Here is a 16,140-nt window from a genome sequence, read left to right as displayed (position 1 = left end):
GCCATGCCTTGAGTCTTAACCAAACTTGTCACGGAGACTTGATCAATGCCAACCACAAAGAGAGTTCCTTCCTCCTTCTCCTTCCTGTGGAAAACCTCCCACTTTTCTGCTACCAAACCTTCGTTTTGATTGCCCAAGAATCCCAACATGCGTTCCGTCTCAAATTTACTGCCCAATACCTTTATGAAGACCGCAGCCTTTGTGAGCTGGGGGATATCTACCTTTCTCACAAGGTCGAGCTTTGCGCCCTCCCAGGGAGAGTGAATACCTCTGACGAGCTGTTTGACGTTATCAATACATTCCGCCGATGCAAAACGCAGCGTAAAGATGTCCCCTCTAAACTCGCAGCTTATCATTTGTATGGGTGGACCCTCTACAAAGTTTCACACATATTCAAAAATCCGATCATTAACGAGATCCTCCACTTGGGACCGATGATTTGGTGGAATCCTATCGGATGCACAGCCGATATTGATAACGGCATGAGTCAGCTTATCTCTGTTGTGCTTCCTTGCCACTCTGGCGTAATCCTTAACTTTGTGTCTTGTTATTAAAGACCAAAATCTAAAATGAAGTCTAAAGTATCGTTGAAAGTTAGGAAATTGCCCTTGGAGTAAGACAAAAGTGAACCGTCTTTAAAAGTTTTTATACCCACCACCGAAGGATGGGGGTATATTCATTTTGTCATTCCGAAATATCCATTTCCGACCCTATAAAGTATATATATTCTTGATCAGCGTAAAAATCCAAGACGATCTAGACATGTCCGTCCGTCTGTCCGTCTGTCTGTTGAAATCACGCTACAGTCTTTAAAAATAGAGATATTGAGCTGAAATTTTGCACAGGTTCTTTTTTCGTCCGTAAGCAGGTTAAGTTCGAAGATGGGCAATATCGGACTATATCTTCATATAGCCCCCATATAGACCGATCCGCCGATTTAGGGTCTTAGGCCCATAAAAGCCACATTTATTATCCGATTTTGCTGAAATTTTGGACAGTGAGTTGTGTTAGGCCCCTCGACACCCCTCATCAATTTGGCTCTGATCGGTTCAGATTTGGATATAGCTGCCATATAGACCGATCTCTCGATTTCAAGTTTTGGGCCCATAAAATGCTCATTTATTGTCCGATGTCGCCGAAATTTGGAACAGTGTGTTAAGTTAAGCCCCTCGACATAATTCTGCAATATGGCACAGATCGGTTAAGATTTGGATATAGCTGTCATATAGGCCGATCTCTCTTTTTAAGGTTTTGGGCCCATTAAAGGTGCATTTATTATCCGATGTCGCCGAAATTCAGGTATACAATTTTCACCGGATTTTGATGAAAGGTGGTTTACGTATATTCCCGAGGTGGTGGGTATCCAAAGTTCGGCCCGGCCGAACTTAACGCCTTTTTACTTGTTTTTTTTTAAGGTTGAGATGCTAAGTGTAAAAGAAGAATAAATAATTGGACACTTATCTATAAAGTAAAATAAGAATCAATCAGCAATCAAAATTTGAAACGAATAGTCATGTCCCTTAGTAGATAGGAAATTAAATTTAAAGATGGCATCTGTATCCTACGAATAAGGAAAAATCTTAAATTTTGGGCCAATCTTTTTTTTAGTGTAGACAGTTTGTGCTACCTCGATTATCTAACATTATGTTAACGATAATACCATGTCCGTATCGATTGTATGGCCAAATAGAAATCTTTCTCAACATGCGGCAGTTGTCACATTTTTTAATGTCCAAATTTTACTAAAATTCCTAGTTGTTTGATTTTTCGCCATTACCCTTTTATAAACAACATAGTCCCATTAAAAAAAAGAATTGCCTTCCCAATTTCCAATTAGTTTTACAAAACTCCATTGCAAAATACTTACCAATGTCCTTTACATGATCAATTTAGGAAGTCTACTTCACGTGTACGCCTTATTGGTGCATTCGCTAAAGCCCAGCTTGTCAAAATCAAAATGCCAATGAACTTTGTGCAGTTCAAGTTCGGGCCAGTAGACGGAATTCAAGGATTTCAGGTTTTTGCAAAGAAGCGGCGAAGATGCTTTTTTAGGCCTACCACAGCTCGATTTCTGATACACTGTGGCCATAAAATAACTAAAGTGGTCGATTTTTTTTTTAAAGCGCATAGTGTCGTTGAATTAAATGTGATGTTTATTAATGTAAAGTTAGGGTTACAAAATATTGAAAATAATATTTGTTGTGAGTTGAAGCAAACATAGATTTTAAAAATATTTTGCTTATCTGAATTTAAGAAACCAAATTTTAGTTCAAATAAAAATTTAAAGTTGCACTTAATTCAGACCTGCACCAAGAAGTGGGTATCCATAGGCGAAACATTGATCTAAGATCTTATTAACAAGTAACAAGTAAGAGCTTGCTACGTTCGGCCGGGCCGAATCCACCATGGTCGCATCTGTCGAGTTCTTTGCGCAGTATCTGTTTTTAGGCAAACAAATTATAATGCATAAGGACGGAGGAGCAGCTATTTCAAGTTATAGTCCGATTCGGGTCTCAAGAAGCGAAATCGGGAGATCGGTTTATATGGGAGCTGTATCATAGATCGATTCTGACCATATTGCACACGTATGTTGAAGGCCATGGGAGGAGCCGTTATACAAAATTTGTGTCAAATCGGATGAGAATTGCGCTCTCTAGAAGCTTAAGAAGTCAAGACCCAAGATCGTTTTATATGGCAGCTATATCAGGTTATAGATCGATTAGGGCCATACTTCGTATAGTTGTTGGAAGTGATATCAAAACACTTTGCGCAAAATTTCAGTCAAATCGGACTAGAATTGCGCCCTCTAGAGGCTCAAGAAGTCAAGACCCAAGATCGTTTTATATGGCAGCTATATCAGGTTATAGATCAATTAGAACCATACTTCGCATAGTTGTTGGAAGTGATATCAAAACACTTTTTGCAAAATTTCAGTCAAATCGAACGAGAATTGCGCCCTCTAGAGGCTCAAGAAGTCAAGACCCAAGACCGGTTTGAATGGCAGCAATATCAGGTTATGGAGCGATTAGAACCATACTTCTCATAGTTGTTGAAAGTGATATCAAAACACTATGTGCAAAATTTCAGTCAAATCGGATGAGAATTGCGCCCTCTAGAGGCTCAAGAAGTCAAGACCCAAGATCGGATTGTATGGCAGCTATATCAAAACATGGACCGATTTTGCCCATTAAAATCCCAACCGACCTACGCTAATAAGAAGTATTTGTGCAAAATTTCAAAAGTTTGCGTGCTTACGACAGACAGACGGACGGACGGACTGAGGGACGGACAGACGGACGGATATGGTAAGTTCGACTTAAATGTCACGACGATCACGAATATATATACTTTATGGGGTCTTAGACGCATATTTCAAGGTGTTACAAACAGAATGACGAAATTAGTATACCCCCATCCTATGGTGGAGGGTATAAAAAGGCGTTAAGTCGGACCGGCCGAACTTTGGATACCCACCTCCTCGGGTATATATGCAAACCACCTTTCGTCATAACCCAGTGAAAAATGCAAAATGTATACCCCCATAGCAGCTATATGGAAATATTGTCCGATTTGGAACATATTCAGCAAGGACATTGAGTGGTCTAATAAGTACAAGTCATTGCTCAATTTTGTGGAACAAAAATTTGGTCTTTTTGGTAGCTATATCCAAATTTATATCTGATCCATATACGACACGGATGTCGAAAAGCCTAACATAAGTCACTGTGTCAAATTTCAGCGACATCGGACAATAATTGAGCCTTTTATGGGCCCAAAACTTTAAATCAAGAGATCATTCTATATGGCAGCAATATCTAAATCTAGACCCATCTAGGCCAAATAGAAAGAGGATATCGAAGGGCTTAACAGAACTTACTGTCAAAATTGAACAATAAATGCGCCTTTTGGCCCCAAGAACTTATATCGAGAGATCGGTCTATATGGCAGCTATAACCAAATCTGGACCGATTCAGGCCAAATTGATGAAGGATGTCGAATAGCCTAACACAACTCGCTGCCTCAATTTTCAGCAAAATCGGATATTAAATGTGGTTTTTATGGGCCTAAGACCATATATCGGTGGATCGGTCTATATGGGGGCTATATCAAGATATAGTCCGATATAGCCCATCTTCGACTAAACCTGCTTATGGACAAAAAAAGAATCTGTGCAAAGTTTCAGCTCATTATCTCTATTTTTAAAGACTGTAGCGTGATTTCAACAGGCAGACGGACGGACGGCCATGTCTAGATCGTCTTAGATTTTTACGCTGATCAAGAATATGTATACTTTTTAGGTTCGGAAATGGATATTTCGATGTGTTGCAAACGAAATGGCAAAATAAATATACCCCCATCCTTCGGTGGTAGATATAAAAATACGGTAAAGCTGATAAAATACATATAAGAAAACTATTACTGGAGTGCTAGGTTAGGCAGGGCCTAAACTTGTATACCCTGCAGCATTGATAGCATTTGTCAAGTTCTTTATCTGTAATCTCTTTGTAGGTGAACAATGAATAATAGCTAAGAATTGGAGATATATTTATCAGGTTATATACCAATTTGGTATATAACCACCCGATTATACTCAAGAAGTATAATCGGGTGGTCGATTTATATGGGATCTGCAACACATGATAACTTTCGAAGAACTTTCGGAATTGCCTGGGCCTCTTCAAGTTTGTTAATAACTTACTTACGAAAAGATTCATTACGGTAGGTTTGGGATCTGTCTCCTCTACTTTGGAATATAGCCATTAACAATATACTATTGTCTCAGGAAGAAGACGGCGTAAAATGGTCGCGTATCCGTGCAAGACAGAAGTAGTTTTTTTCAACATGAGATAAAAGTTGAAAACAGTGGCTCCTGTCTCCTAGAAAGGAGAGAATGTTCCATTTACAGAAAGTGCAATATACCTGAGTGTTTTGCTGGACAAGAAATTGAACTTTAAATTCAACATTTTGAAAAGGGCAGGAATGGCAAGTCTTGCCCTATACACCTGCAAGAGAGCCATTGGCAAAAGTTGGGAGTTTAAACCGAGTGTCATGCACTGAACATATATTGCGGATGTCAGACCTATAATGCGATATAGTGATGTGGTCTAGTAGATGGCGCTTCAAGACCACCTAGTGTTCAATATTAATCCGGATTCAAATGATGGCTTGATGGTGCATCATAGCCGCATTAAGGTAGACACCATCTTATGCACTGAAATTAATGCTACATTTAATGTACTGGACATTGAGGCTACACAAATTGCTGCTAGCACTGCTGTGAAGCTAACGGAGCTTTCACTTTGGTCATGTGGCGGCTACGGACACTGTGTTATCCTCAATACAATGTCCGATGGTCCAGGCAGTGTGAATTTCACCATGCCTGAGCTGCTTTCTTAACCAAAACAGATTTCTATGAAATCTAACAATGCCGAGAATCATAAGGGAATCCTTTGTGTCAAATTTCATATGAAACATTTCGGTCGAATATATACACGGAAGATATATCCAAATCAGAACCGATTTCGAACAAAACCCGCAGGCTTTTTGGTAGTTATAGAAGAGAGCGAAGTGTAAAGTTTTGAGAAGACCAGGATGTAAATGCGCTTAAAAGAATCTAGAAGTGAATGTCGGGCGCTACATAAATATGGAAGCCCATTTCTATCAACTTCACCCGTAACATCGAAACTCATAAGACACTCTCTTGTACCAAATCGGTTCACAAATGACGATATTATTGCAGTATAAGCTGAAGTCGGACGAACATTTCTATTGGAGCTATATTCAAATCTGAACCGATTTTTATACCCACCACCGAAGAATTGGGGTATATTCATTTTGTCATTCCGTTTGCAACACATCGAAATATCCATTTCCGTCCCTATAAAGTATATATATTCTTGATCAGCGTAAAAATCTAAGACGATCTAGACATGACCGTCCGTATGTCAGTTGAAATCACGCTACAGTCTTTAAAAATAGAGATATTGAGCTGAAACTTAGGACAGATTCTTTTTTTGTACATAACCTGGTTAAGTTCGAAGATGGGCTATATCGGACTATATCTTGATATAGCCCCCATGTAGACCGATCGGCCGATTTAGGGTCTCAGGCCCATAGAAGCCACATTTATTATCCGATTTTGGTGAAATTTGGGACAGTGAGTTGTGTAAGGCCCTTCGACATCGCTCTTCAATTTTGCCCAGGTCGGACCAGATTTGGATATAGCTGCCATATAGACCGATCCTCCGATTTAGGGTCTTAGGCCCATAAACGGCACATGTTTCATCCGATTTTGCTGAAATTTGAGACAGTAAGTTGTGTTGGACTCTTCGAAGTCCTTCTTCAATTTGGCCCTGATTGGTCCAGATTTGAATATAGCTGCCATATTGACCGATCCTCCGATTTAGGGTCTTAGGCCCATAAAAGGCGCATTTATTGTCCGATGTCTCTTAAATTTGAGACAGTGAGTTGTGTTAGGCCTTTCGATATTGCTCTTCAATTTGGCACAGATCGGTCCAGATTTGGATATAACTGCCATATAGATCCATCTTCCGATTTAGGGTCTCAGGCCCATAGAAGCCACATTTATTATCCGATTTTGCTGAAATTTTGGACAGTGAGTTGTGTTAACCTCTTCAACATCCTTCGTCAATTTGGTCGAGCTCTGTTCAGATTTGGATATAGCATTCATATAGTTCGATCCTCCGATTTAGTGTCTTAGGCCCATAAACGTCACATTTATCATCCGATTTTGCTGAAATTTGAGACAGTAAGTTGTGTTAGACTCCTCGACGTCCTTCTTCAATTTGGCCCAGATTGGTCCAGATTTGAATATAGCTGCCATATTGACCGATCCTCCGATTTAGGGTCTTAGGACCATAAAAGGCGTATTTATTGTCCGATGTCTCTTAAATTAGATAGAGTGAGTTGTGTTAGGCCTTTCGATATTCCTCTTCAATTTGGCACAATTCGGTCGAGATTTGGATATAACTGCTATATAGATCCATCTTCCGATTTAGGGTCTTAGGGCCATAAAAGCCACATTTATTATCCGATTTTGCTGAAATTTTGGACAGTGAGTTGTGTTAGCCTCTTCGACATCCTTCGTCAATTTGGTCCAGCTCTGTTCAGATTTGGATATAGCTACCATATAGACCGATCTCTCGATTTAAGGTTTTGGGTCCATTCATTATTTGATTTTGCTGAAATTTGAGATAGTGAGTTGTGTTAGGCTCTTCGACGTCCTTCTTCAATTTGGCCCAGATCGGTCCAGATTTGGATATAGCTGCAATATATACCGATCCTCCGAATAAGGGTCTTAGGCCCATAAATGCAACATTTATTATCCGATTTTGCTGAAATTTGGGACGGTGAGTTGTGTAGGGCACTTCGACATCCTTTGTCAATTTGGCCTAGATCGGTTCAGATTTGGATATAGCCGCCATATAGACCGATCCTCAAATTTAGGGTCTTAGGCCCATAAAAGCCACATTTATTATCCGATTTTGTTGAAATTTGAGACAGTGAGTTGTATTGGGCTCCTCGATATCCTTCGTCAATTTGGCCCAGATCGGTCCAGATTTGCATATAGCTGCCATATAGACCGATCCTCCGATTTAGGGTTTTAGGCCCATAATAGCCGCATATATCATCCGATTTTGCTGAAATTGGAGACAGTCAGTTGTGCTAGGCTTTTCGACATCCTTCTTCATTTGGCTTAGATCGGTCCAGATTTGAATATAGCTGCCATATAGACCGATCCTTCGATTTAGGGTCTTAAGCCCATAAAATGCGCATTTATTGTCCGAAGTTGCTTAAATTTGGGACAGTGAGTTGTGTTGGGCTCTTCGACATCCTTCGTCAATTTGGACCAGATCGGTCCAGATTTGCATATAGCTGCCATATAGACCGATCTTCCGATTTAGGGTCTTAGGCTTATAAAAGGCGCCTTCGTCTCTACTTCCAAAAAATGCCTGTGCCAAATTTGAAGACGGTGGAGTAAAAGTTGCTTCTGTACTTTGTGCGCAAATAAACATGAACAGACAGGCAGACAGACGGACATAGCAAAATCGTTGCATAAAGTGATTTTGTAAACAAATGCACTAAGTCTTAATACCCTATGCTAGAGTAGAGCCGTAGGGTATAATGATGAGAATAAAGTGTCCTTCATTCAAAAGTAAGTATTATTATGACAAACAGAGGGACATTAACATGACAGATCTCGTATAGTCACAATTCTGTGGTAGAGGGTGCATATTTTATTTCTATCAAGGCAACATTCGATTATAATGCTAAGATGATAACTTCAAGAAAACGCAAATAATTTTTCTAGCACATGTGTCTTTATTAGCCTTAGGTGACAGTTTTCAAAAATGCAAAATCAATTTTTTTTTTTAATTAAATACCTTGAACGAATGCCATATGTCAATGGGAATATATTTTTTACAACAAATAAAATCTTATTTATGTGACTTTTGAAAAGAAAACAGCAAAAACAGAATCTTTTAATGTTTGAAGGTTTTAAAGACATTTCAATAGATAGTTCTTTTCACATTTTCAAATTTCACAGATTTTGTTCCAATCTCACAATAATTTTTAAGAACATTTCAATGTCGTTGCGTAGATATGCCTCGATTTTATACATACCGTACTCCATTAAATTCGGAAAACCATCTGTGGGCACGCCACACTCATTCACATCAATGCGAATTTTTGCAAATGGTGGCTCAAATTCATAATCCCCATCGTATTGTGGAGCAGTTGGAGCACAGTCCTTGATCGCCGCCATAATGTAGGCCTTATAGTGGAAATTTATGAAATTCGTAAGAATTTCATTTTCAATGACGAATGGCGTTAGTTGATAGTCCTCGTCACGTTCGGTAGAACTACGATACACTCGCAAATCGAGAGTGGTGGTGTCATCCAAGTCAGTTTTAAAGTCCAAAAATCCACTGAAGGCGTACAGGCCGCGACGAATTCTTTTTTCGGATACGGCAATGTCGGCTATATTGGGATCGCTGGATGTGGATTCCACGCTTATCAATTCATAAGTCCAATTTTTCTATTTGCGAGTTAGGGGAGAATTTTATGTTTTATTTTATTTTTTTTTAATTTTAAAATATTTAACTTAATGTTACCTCGGAGCCTATAACAGCCACGCACAAAACTGTCACAGAGACCACTGTGGGTAGAAACATTTTGCTTTATGACCTGTTTAGGAGAAATTCGTGCGACCTTTTTATAATGAATATTCGATTGCAGTTAACAGATTCTGTTGTAGATGCTTGTTACAAATAAGAGTTGAGCGTGTTCTATGCTCCAGTTTGTATCGCAAATATCTTGTTTGTCTGTTTTTAATTCCCTTGTAAATTTCATGTCGTGTTATACATTCTGTGATACATTTAAAATACAATGAAACAATGGAACAAGTAAACACACATGTTTAGCTGAAATTGGAATTTTTTTGGAAATATGAAGGCATTCGCTTCCTCTATGACTACTACAATGTACACGGATTCTGGTCGAAATTCTTCATTGTAAATTTAAGCAAAGTTAAGTTCCGTCGGCCTAATCTAGGCCATCCGACCTTAGAACTCCCCTCCTTTTGCCCAAGGCAAAATGCAAATTTTGACCATGAACATTTCACTAAGGAACAGGTGTAAACTTCTCACATATCATCCAAATTGTCTATAACCCGATATAACTCCCAAATAAATGGGTTTCTCGATCATCATTGTTCGGTTCCTAGAAGCTTTAATTTTTCTGGTTTGACAGAGGTTTGGTAGGTAGAATAAAATTATGCCCTTCAACTTAATTTATTTTGTAATTTTTAGCGAAATCCATGGTGGTGGGTTTTCAAGATTCAGCCCGGCCGAACTTAGCTCGCTTTTACTTGTTATGAGCTTAAGACTCTAAATCGTTAAATTGGTCTATTTGGCGACAATGTCTAACTAAAGTCGTTTGTGGATCATACTCGGTCTGTATATCGAGAGACATATTGCAATTTTCTTTTTCAAATTTCAGCAAATTCGGGTTTTATATGCGCCTGTTATGGCCTTAAAACCCTTAACAGGAAATCGGTCTATATAGCAGTTATACATAAATATGGTCAAAACGAGACCATTTTTGCCATGGATGTCAATGGCTCTATCAGAACTCACTGTTTTCAATACCATTCATGCCTGATATTGTGTCTGTACCTAAGTACCGGTATCCGTTGGACGCGAAATCCGGCCAATGACAAAGGTAATGCTCCTACGTCTCATCATCTACCCCTACATATGCTATCACTTGCCGCACCGATTTTATATAAGTGAGCTCGTAGTCCTATGTGTCCCGTTATGATACCAATAGCTATACTGACCTCCTCCTTGCTACCTTTCAGTAATAGCCTAGTCTTCTCACGATCTGGATCCCCCATAAGATTTTTGCCGTCCTACTTAACTTTTCGCTGTTCCACTCCCTTAACTCGGACTGCGTCGACCCGAACATGATCTTCCAGATGACAATACTAGGGTTCCGTCAATCCAAGACTATGCCAATGGCAGCAGTGCCTCGCACTCGACTTCAAAGTTCATCTCAGGTATCCAATCGGAAACCTCTTCCCTTCCTTCCAGGTTTCCTATGGTCGCCTCGATTATACCGCGATGGTATGAGCCACTCATCATAAGTCTCATAGCCGCAGTGGCTGCCTCATACTTAATCTGTATGTCAATGGGTCGGATATCTTGAATAGTGTCTAGTGTCCTAGTGGGCGTGGTCCTTATCGCTCCGCCTATGCCAAGACAACTTGTTCTCGGTCCTTATGTTGCTCTTTTACTTCATAGCAGTCCACCAAACTACTGAGGCGTATGTAAGTATTGGTCTGATCACGCTCCTGTAGAGCCAGTGGACTATTCCAGGATTCAGGCCCCATTTCGAGCCTACGGCCCGTCTACATAATGCCCAACATCTGCGAGCCTTCTCAGTACGCTCCTGAAAGTGACAATTCCAATTCAGTTTCCTGTACAAGATCACACCTAAGTATTTGACGTAGTCAGATATCGAAATCGTCTTATTGAGGAAACGTGGTGCGTTTAATTGGCCCACCTTTGTCTTCCAGGCATATTTCAGTTTTCTATGAGCAAACATTGAGACCTCTGGGTCTAGCCCAGTCATATGCTATACGCAAGACCCTTTCGGCCCTCCTGCATAGATCATTCGGATCCTTACTCTTTAGAATTATTATAACATCGTCTGCGTAGCAGACGGGTTCAAAACCCTTTCTCAGTCAGCATCCGTAATAGGTCATTTATGGTTATCACCCATAGGAGTGGCGATATAATGCCCCTCTGTGGCGTGTCCTGTGCCACTTTCTCCCTTTTATTTATGCCATGTTACACACAATTTATCCACCTGATCCTTAGCATATGGTTTATCCAGTCTCTAAGGACCGGCTCCACCAGGTACTGGTCTAAGAATTGGATCAGTGTGTCGCTCCGCACATTGTTAAAAGCCCCCTCGATTTCAATGCATACCGCCAGTGTGTACGTTTTGGCATCGAAGGATTCTTCTATATTATGCACAACCTCGTGCAGGGCAGTCTCCACCGACCTTCCCTTGCCATAGGCAGTTCGCTGCATGTCCTACACTTTGTCATGGTATCCACAATACATTCCATGGTTTTGAGTAGAAAGGACGTAAGGCTTATGGGTCTGTTAGCCCTTGGTGTCGCATAACTTGCCTTGCCGGGCTTGGATATAAACACCACCCTTGCCTCCTGCCAGGCTTTCGGAGTATGTGCAAGTGCTAGGCACGCTGTGAAAATGTTGGCCAAACGAGGCGCCAGACAGTCTGCCTCTTTCTGTAGTAACGCCGGAAATATTCCATCAGTTCCGGGTGACTTAAATGGTTTGAAGCTCCTTAAGGATTCCTTTACCATAAATTCCGTTATTATAAACCTTCGATCAACGTCATTATTGCAAGATTCTGGTGTCTCCGTAAATCCCGTCGTATTCTGTGGAAAATGGGGTTTCATCAAAAGCCTCAACATATTATCCTTGAGAGATAACTGCTCACCAAATACATCATTCAATGGCCATTGTTTCATGAGCTGTATGGCATGTGGCACCGTCTTGTTGAAACCACATCAAACAAGTCCAACTTAGCCAATTGGGACAAAAACAAACGGCAATGTTTCTTCCACTGTCGTCTTTAAAAAAAAGAGGGGCCGATAATGCCACCAGCCCATAAGCTACACCAACCTGTGTTTTTTCGGGTAGCTGTAAGGCAAGTGGGCGTTCTTGCCCCAGCCAGAAATGAGCTTCATCGCTCAATATAATTTTCGATAAAACTGTGAATTTTGTCATTTCTCATGGAGCACTAATTTTGATAACCGACATTAAGTTTCTCCATGAAGAAAAAGCAGAGTTTACTGAACACTTTTCACTTTCACAGATGACGTTTGGACACAATTGTAAAGCAGTTTTACCACACCAAAAAACTTAACGTACAAGAAATCGGCCATCGGCTTCCAGTCGTTGCTCGTTTGCGAGTTTCTCCATGAAGAAATGGCAGAGTATACTGAACACTTTTCACTTTCACAGATGACGTTTGGACACAATTGTCAAGCAGTTTTACCACATTAAACAACGTAACTTATAAGAAATCGGCCATAATAATGAGGAGAATTGGAAAATTCTATATTTTTCTTCAGGAATGTTAATTAGAATCCGATAAGATATAACAAATTTTGCTTCAGAAATATGTCTTACTACTCCTACAACAATTGAATAGCATTATTAATATAATTTTCATTATTCAGTAGGGTATTATAAAGTATTGAGATAACTTTGCATGATTAACGGTTACATTGTGTTATTTACATTTTTCTAGATATTTAAGCTATACAACATCCAATTTTTGCAATAGATTTACAAGATTAATAATTAAATATTAACATGGTTACATATGTATGCGTAGTATTGAGTTTAATCATGTACCAGAATCACCCAATATCACATGTATGTGATTGTGTCGCAAATTTATAGGTTGCCTCAAATTAAGGTATGTTCACGTAGCACAGCTTGTTTTAAGATCTACAAAATTCACAACAAAGACAAATTTTATTTAAATTTGTAGCTGAAGAAATATAGAAGACTAGCCGAACCGAGCCCGATCCGCTGCGCCTCCTTTAACTCTCCAATATCTTTTTAGGGTGCAGACACTTCGCCCTGAATGCGAATATCGAATTGGTGTCATTGTAGCCTATGACGCTGAACGCGTTCGAATCCTGGCCAAAACATCGGACAAAGCGGTGTTTATACCCTCTTATTGTCGGCGACATTTGCGAGGTACAATGCCAGGCATGATCATTTAAAAAATTTTCCCCGAAGATGTGTCGCACTGCGGGACGCTGTTCAGACTCGGCTTTGAAAAAAGGTCCCTTATCATTGAGTTTAAACTTGAATCGGAAAGCACTCTTTGATGTGTGAGAATTTGCTCCTACTCGGTTCCTGGTGGTAATGTTCTTCCTTAGGGTAATGTTCTCATTAGGGGAGAGGGATGGCACCTCAGACATTTCGACCAAAATATGGATATCAAATTCGTGCTGCACTTCCAAATCCCTTTAATTTGAGCCTCATATTGTCATGGTCTGTAAATATTAACCGTTTGGATTGAAAATACAATAGATATCGAATTCGTTCTTCAGTTCAATTTAGGGCGTGTTTTAGGGCGTACCCCAAAACCCGTGGCTCCAAAATTAGATATCAAATTAGTTTTCTATTCTCAAATACCTTTCACTTGAGTGCCATATTATCATAATGGGTCAAATAACTCATTTGAAGCATCTTTAGGAGGAAAAGCGCCACCTAGACTTGAACGCAAATTTTAATGTCATATTCGTAATCTACTTCCTAAAATCTTTTATTTAAGTCCCATATAACAATGGTCGGCTAATATGCCCATTTGGGGGTATTTGGGGGTGGGCGACCACTCAATCTACTGCCTAAGACTTTTCATTTGAGTCTGCTTGGGAGAGTTTTGGGGTTGGGCGGCCCGATGGGTACTTTTAAAAGTATATATATTTTTGATCAGCGTAAAAATTTAAGACGATCTATACATGTCCGTCCGTCTGTCCATCTGTCTGTTGAAATCACGCTACAGTCTTCAACAAGTAAAAGCGTGCTAAGTTCGGCCGGGCCGAATCTTATATACCCTCCACCATTGATCGCATTTGTCGAGTTCTATGCGCGGTATCTCTTTTTAGACAAATAATAATAATTGAATAAGAACTGTTATCCTATTGGAGCTATATCAAGTTATAGTCCGATTTGGACCATAATTGAATGCTGATTGACATTGTAGAAGTCATTGTGTAATATTTCAGTTCATTCGGATAAAAATTGCGCCTTGTAAGGGCTCAAGAAGCAAAATCGGGAGATAGGTTTATATGGGAGCTGTATTAAGCTATTGATCGATTCAGACCATACTAGACACGTATATTGAAGGTCATTAGAGGAGGCCTTGTACAAAATTTCAGCCAAATCGGATGAGAATTGCGCCCTCTAGAGGATCGAGAAGTCAAGATCCCAGATCGGTTTATATGGCAGCTATATCAGGTTCTATATCGATTTAGGCCATACATAGCACAGTTATTGGAAGTCATAACAAAACACCTCATGCAAAATATAAGCCAAATCGGATGAGAACTGCGCCATCACTTGGCTCAAGAAGTCAAGATACAAGATCGGTTTATATGACAGCTATACCAGATTATGAACCGATTTGAATCATACTTAGCATAGTTGTTGAAAGTAATACCAAAACACTACGTGCAAAATTTTAGTTAAATCGGACGATAATTGCGCCCTCTAGAGGCTCAAGAAGTCAAGACCCAAGATCGGTTTATATGACAGCTATACCAGATTATGAACCGATTTGAACCATACTTGGCAAAATTGTTGGATTTCATAACAAAATACGTCGTGCAAAATTTCATTCCAATCGGATAAGATTTGCGCCTTCTAGAGGTTCAAGAAGTCAAGACCCAAGATCGGTTTATATGGCAGCTATATCAGGTTATGGACCGATTTATACCATACTTTGCACAGTTGTTGGATATCATAAAAAAACACGTCGTGCAAAATTTCATTCAAATCGGATAAGAATTGCGCACTCTAGAGGCTCAAGAAGTCATGACCCAAGATCAGTTTATATGGCAGCTATATCAAAACATGGACCGATATAGCCCATTTACAATACCAACCGACCTACACTAATAAGAAGTATTTGTGCAAAATTTCAAGCGGCTAGCTTTACTCCTTCGGAAGTTAGTGTGCTTTCGACAGACAGACGGACGGACGGACGGACGGACGGACGGACGGACAGACGGACGGACATGGCTAGATCGACATAAAATTTCGCGACGATCAAGAATATATATACTTTATGGGGTCTCAGACGAATATTTCGAGTAGTTACAAACAGAATGAGGAAATTAGTATACCCCCCATCCTATGGTGGAGGGTACAAAAATAGAGATATTGAGCTGAAACTTTGCACAGTTTCTCTTTTGTCCATAAGCAGGTTAAGTTCGGAGATGGGTTATATCGGACTATATCCTCAAATAGCCTCCATATAGACCGATCCGCCGATATATGGTCTTAGGCCCATAAAAGCCAAATTTATTATCCGATTTTGCTGAAATTTTGGACAGTGAGTTGTGTTAGGCCCATCGATATCCTTCGTGAATTTGGCCAAAATTGGTCCAGATTTGGATATAGGTGCCATATAGATCGATCATCCGATTTGGGGTCTTATCAGATTTTGTTGAAATTTGAAATAGTGAGTTGTCTCCGGTCCTTCGACGTCCTTCGCCAATTTGCCACAGATCGGTCCAAATTTGGACATAGCTGCCATATAGAGCGATCCTCCGATTTAGGGTCTTAGGCCCATTAAAGCCACATTTATCATCCGATTTTGCCAAAATTTGAGACGGTGAGTTGTGTTTGGCCATTCGACATCCTTCGTCAATTTGGCTCAGATCGGTCCAGATTTGGATATAGTTGTCATATAGGCCACATTTATTGTGCGATTTTGCTGAAATTTGGGACAGTAAGTTATATTGGGCCCACAGACATCTTTCGTTAATTGGCCCAG

General features: G+C 40.0%; 2 protein-coding genes across 4 annotated transcripts in view; one reads left to right on the top strand and one right to left on the bottom strand.

The window, feature by feature from the left end:
• LOC106093113 (serine-rich adhesin for platelets) overlaps positions 1 to 16,140 on the top strand; it is a 591,942-nt gene that overhangs the window by 175,988 nt on the left and 399,814 nt on the right. The window lies entirely within an intron of this gene.
• LOC106087162 (uncharacterized) lies at positions 8,425 to 9,312 on the bottom strand. Its single transcript, XM_013252095.2, has 2 exons — positions 9,138 to 9,312; positions 8,425 to 9,061 (listed from the first exon to the last, which is right to left on the bottom strand). Exons 1-2 carry the CDS (start codon positions 9,195 to 9,197, stop codon positions 8,564 to 8,566), a joined length of 558 nt encoding a protein of 185 aa, XP_013107549.2. The 5' UTR covers positions 9,198 to 9,312; the 3' UTR covers positions 8,425 to 8,563.

The sequence above is a fragment of the Stomoxys calcitrans genome, chromosome 5 (genome assembly GCF_963082655.1).
Source record: "Stomoxys calcitrans chromosome 5, idStoCalc2.1, whole genome shotgun sequence".
In the NCBI taxonomy this organism is placed as follows: domain Eukaryota; kingdom Metazoa; phylum Arthropoda; class Insecta; order Diptera; family Muscidae; genus Stomoxys; species Stomoxys calcitrans.
The sequence above is the reverse complement of the archived record's forward strand: the minus strand, read 5'-3'. Positions and strand labels throughout refer to the sequence as shown.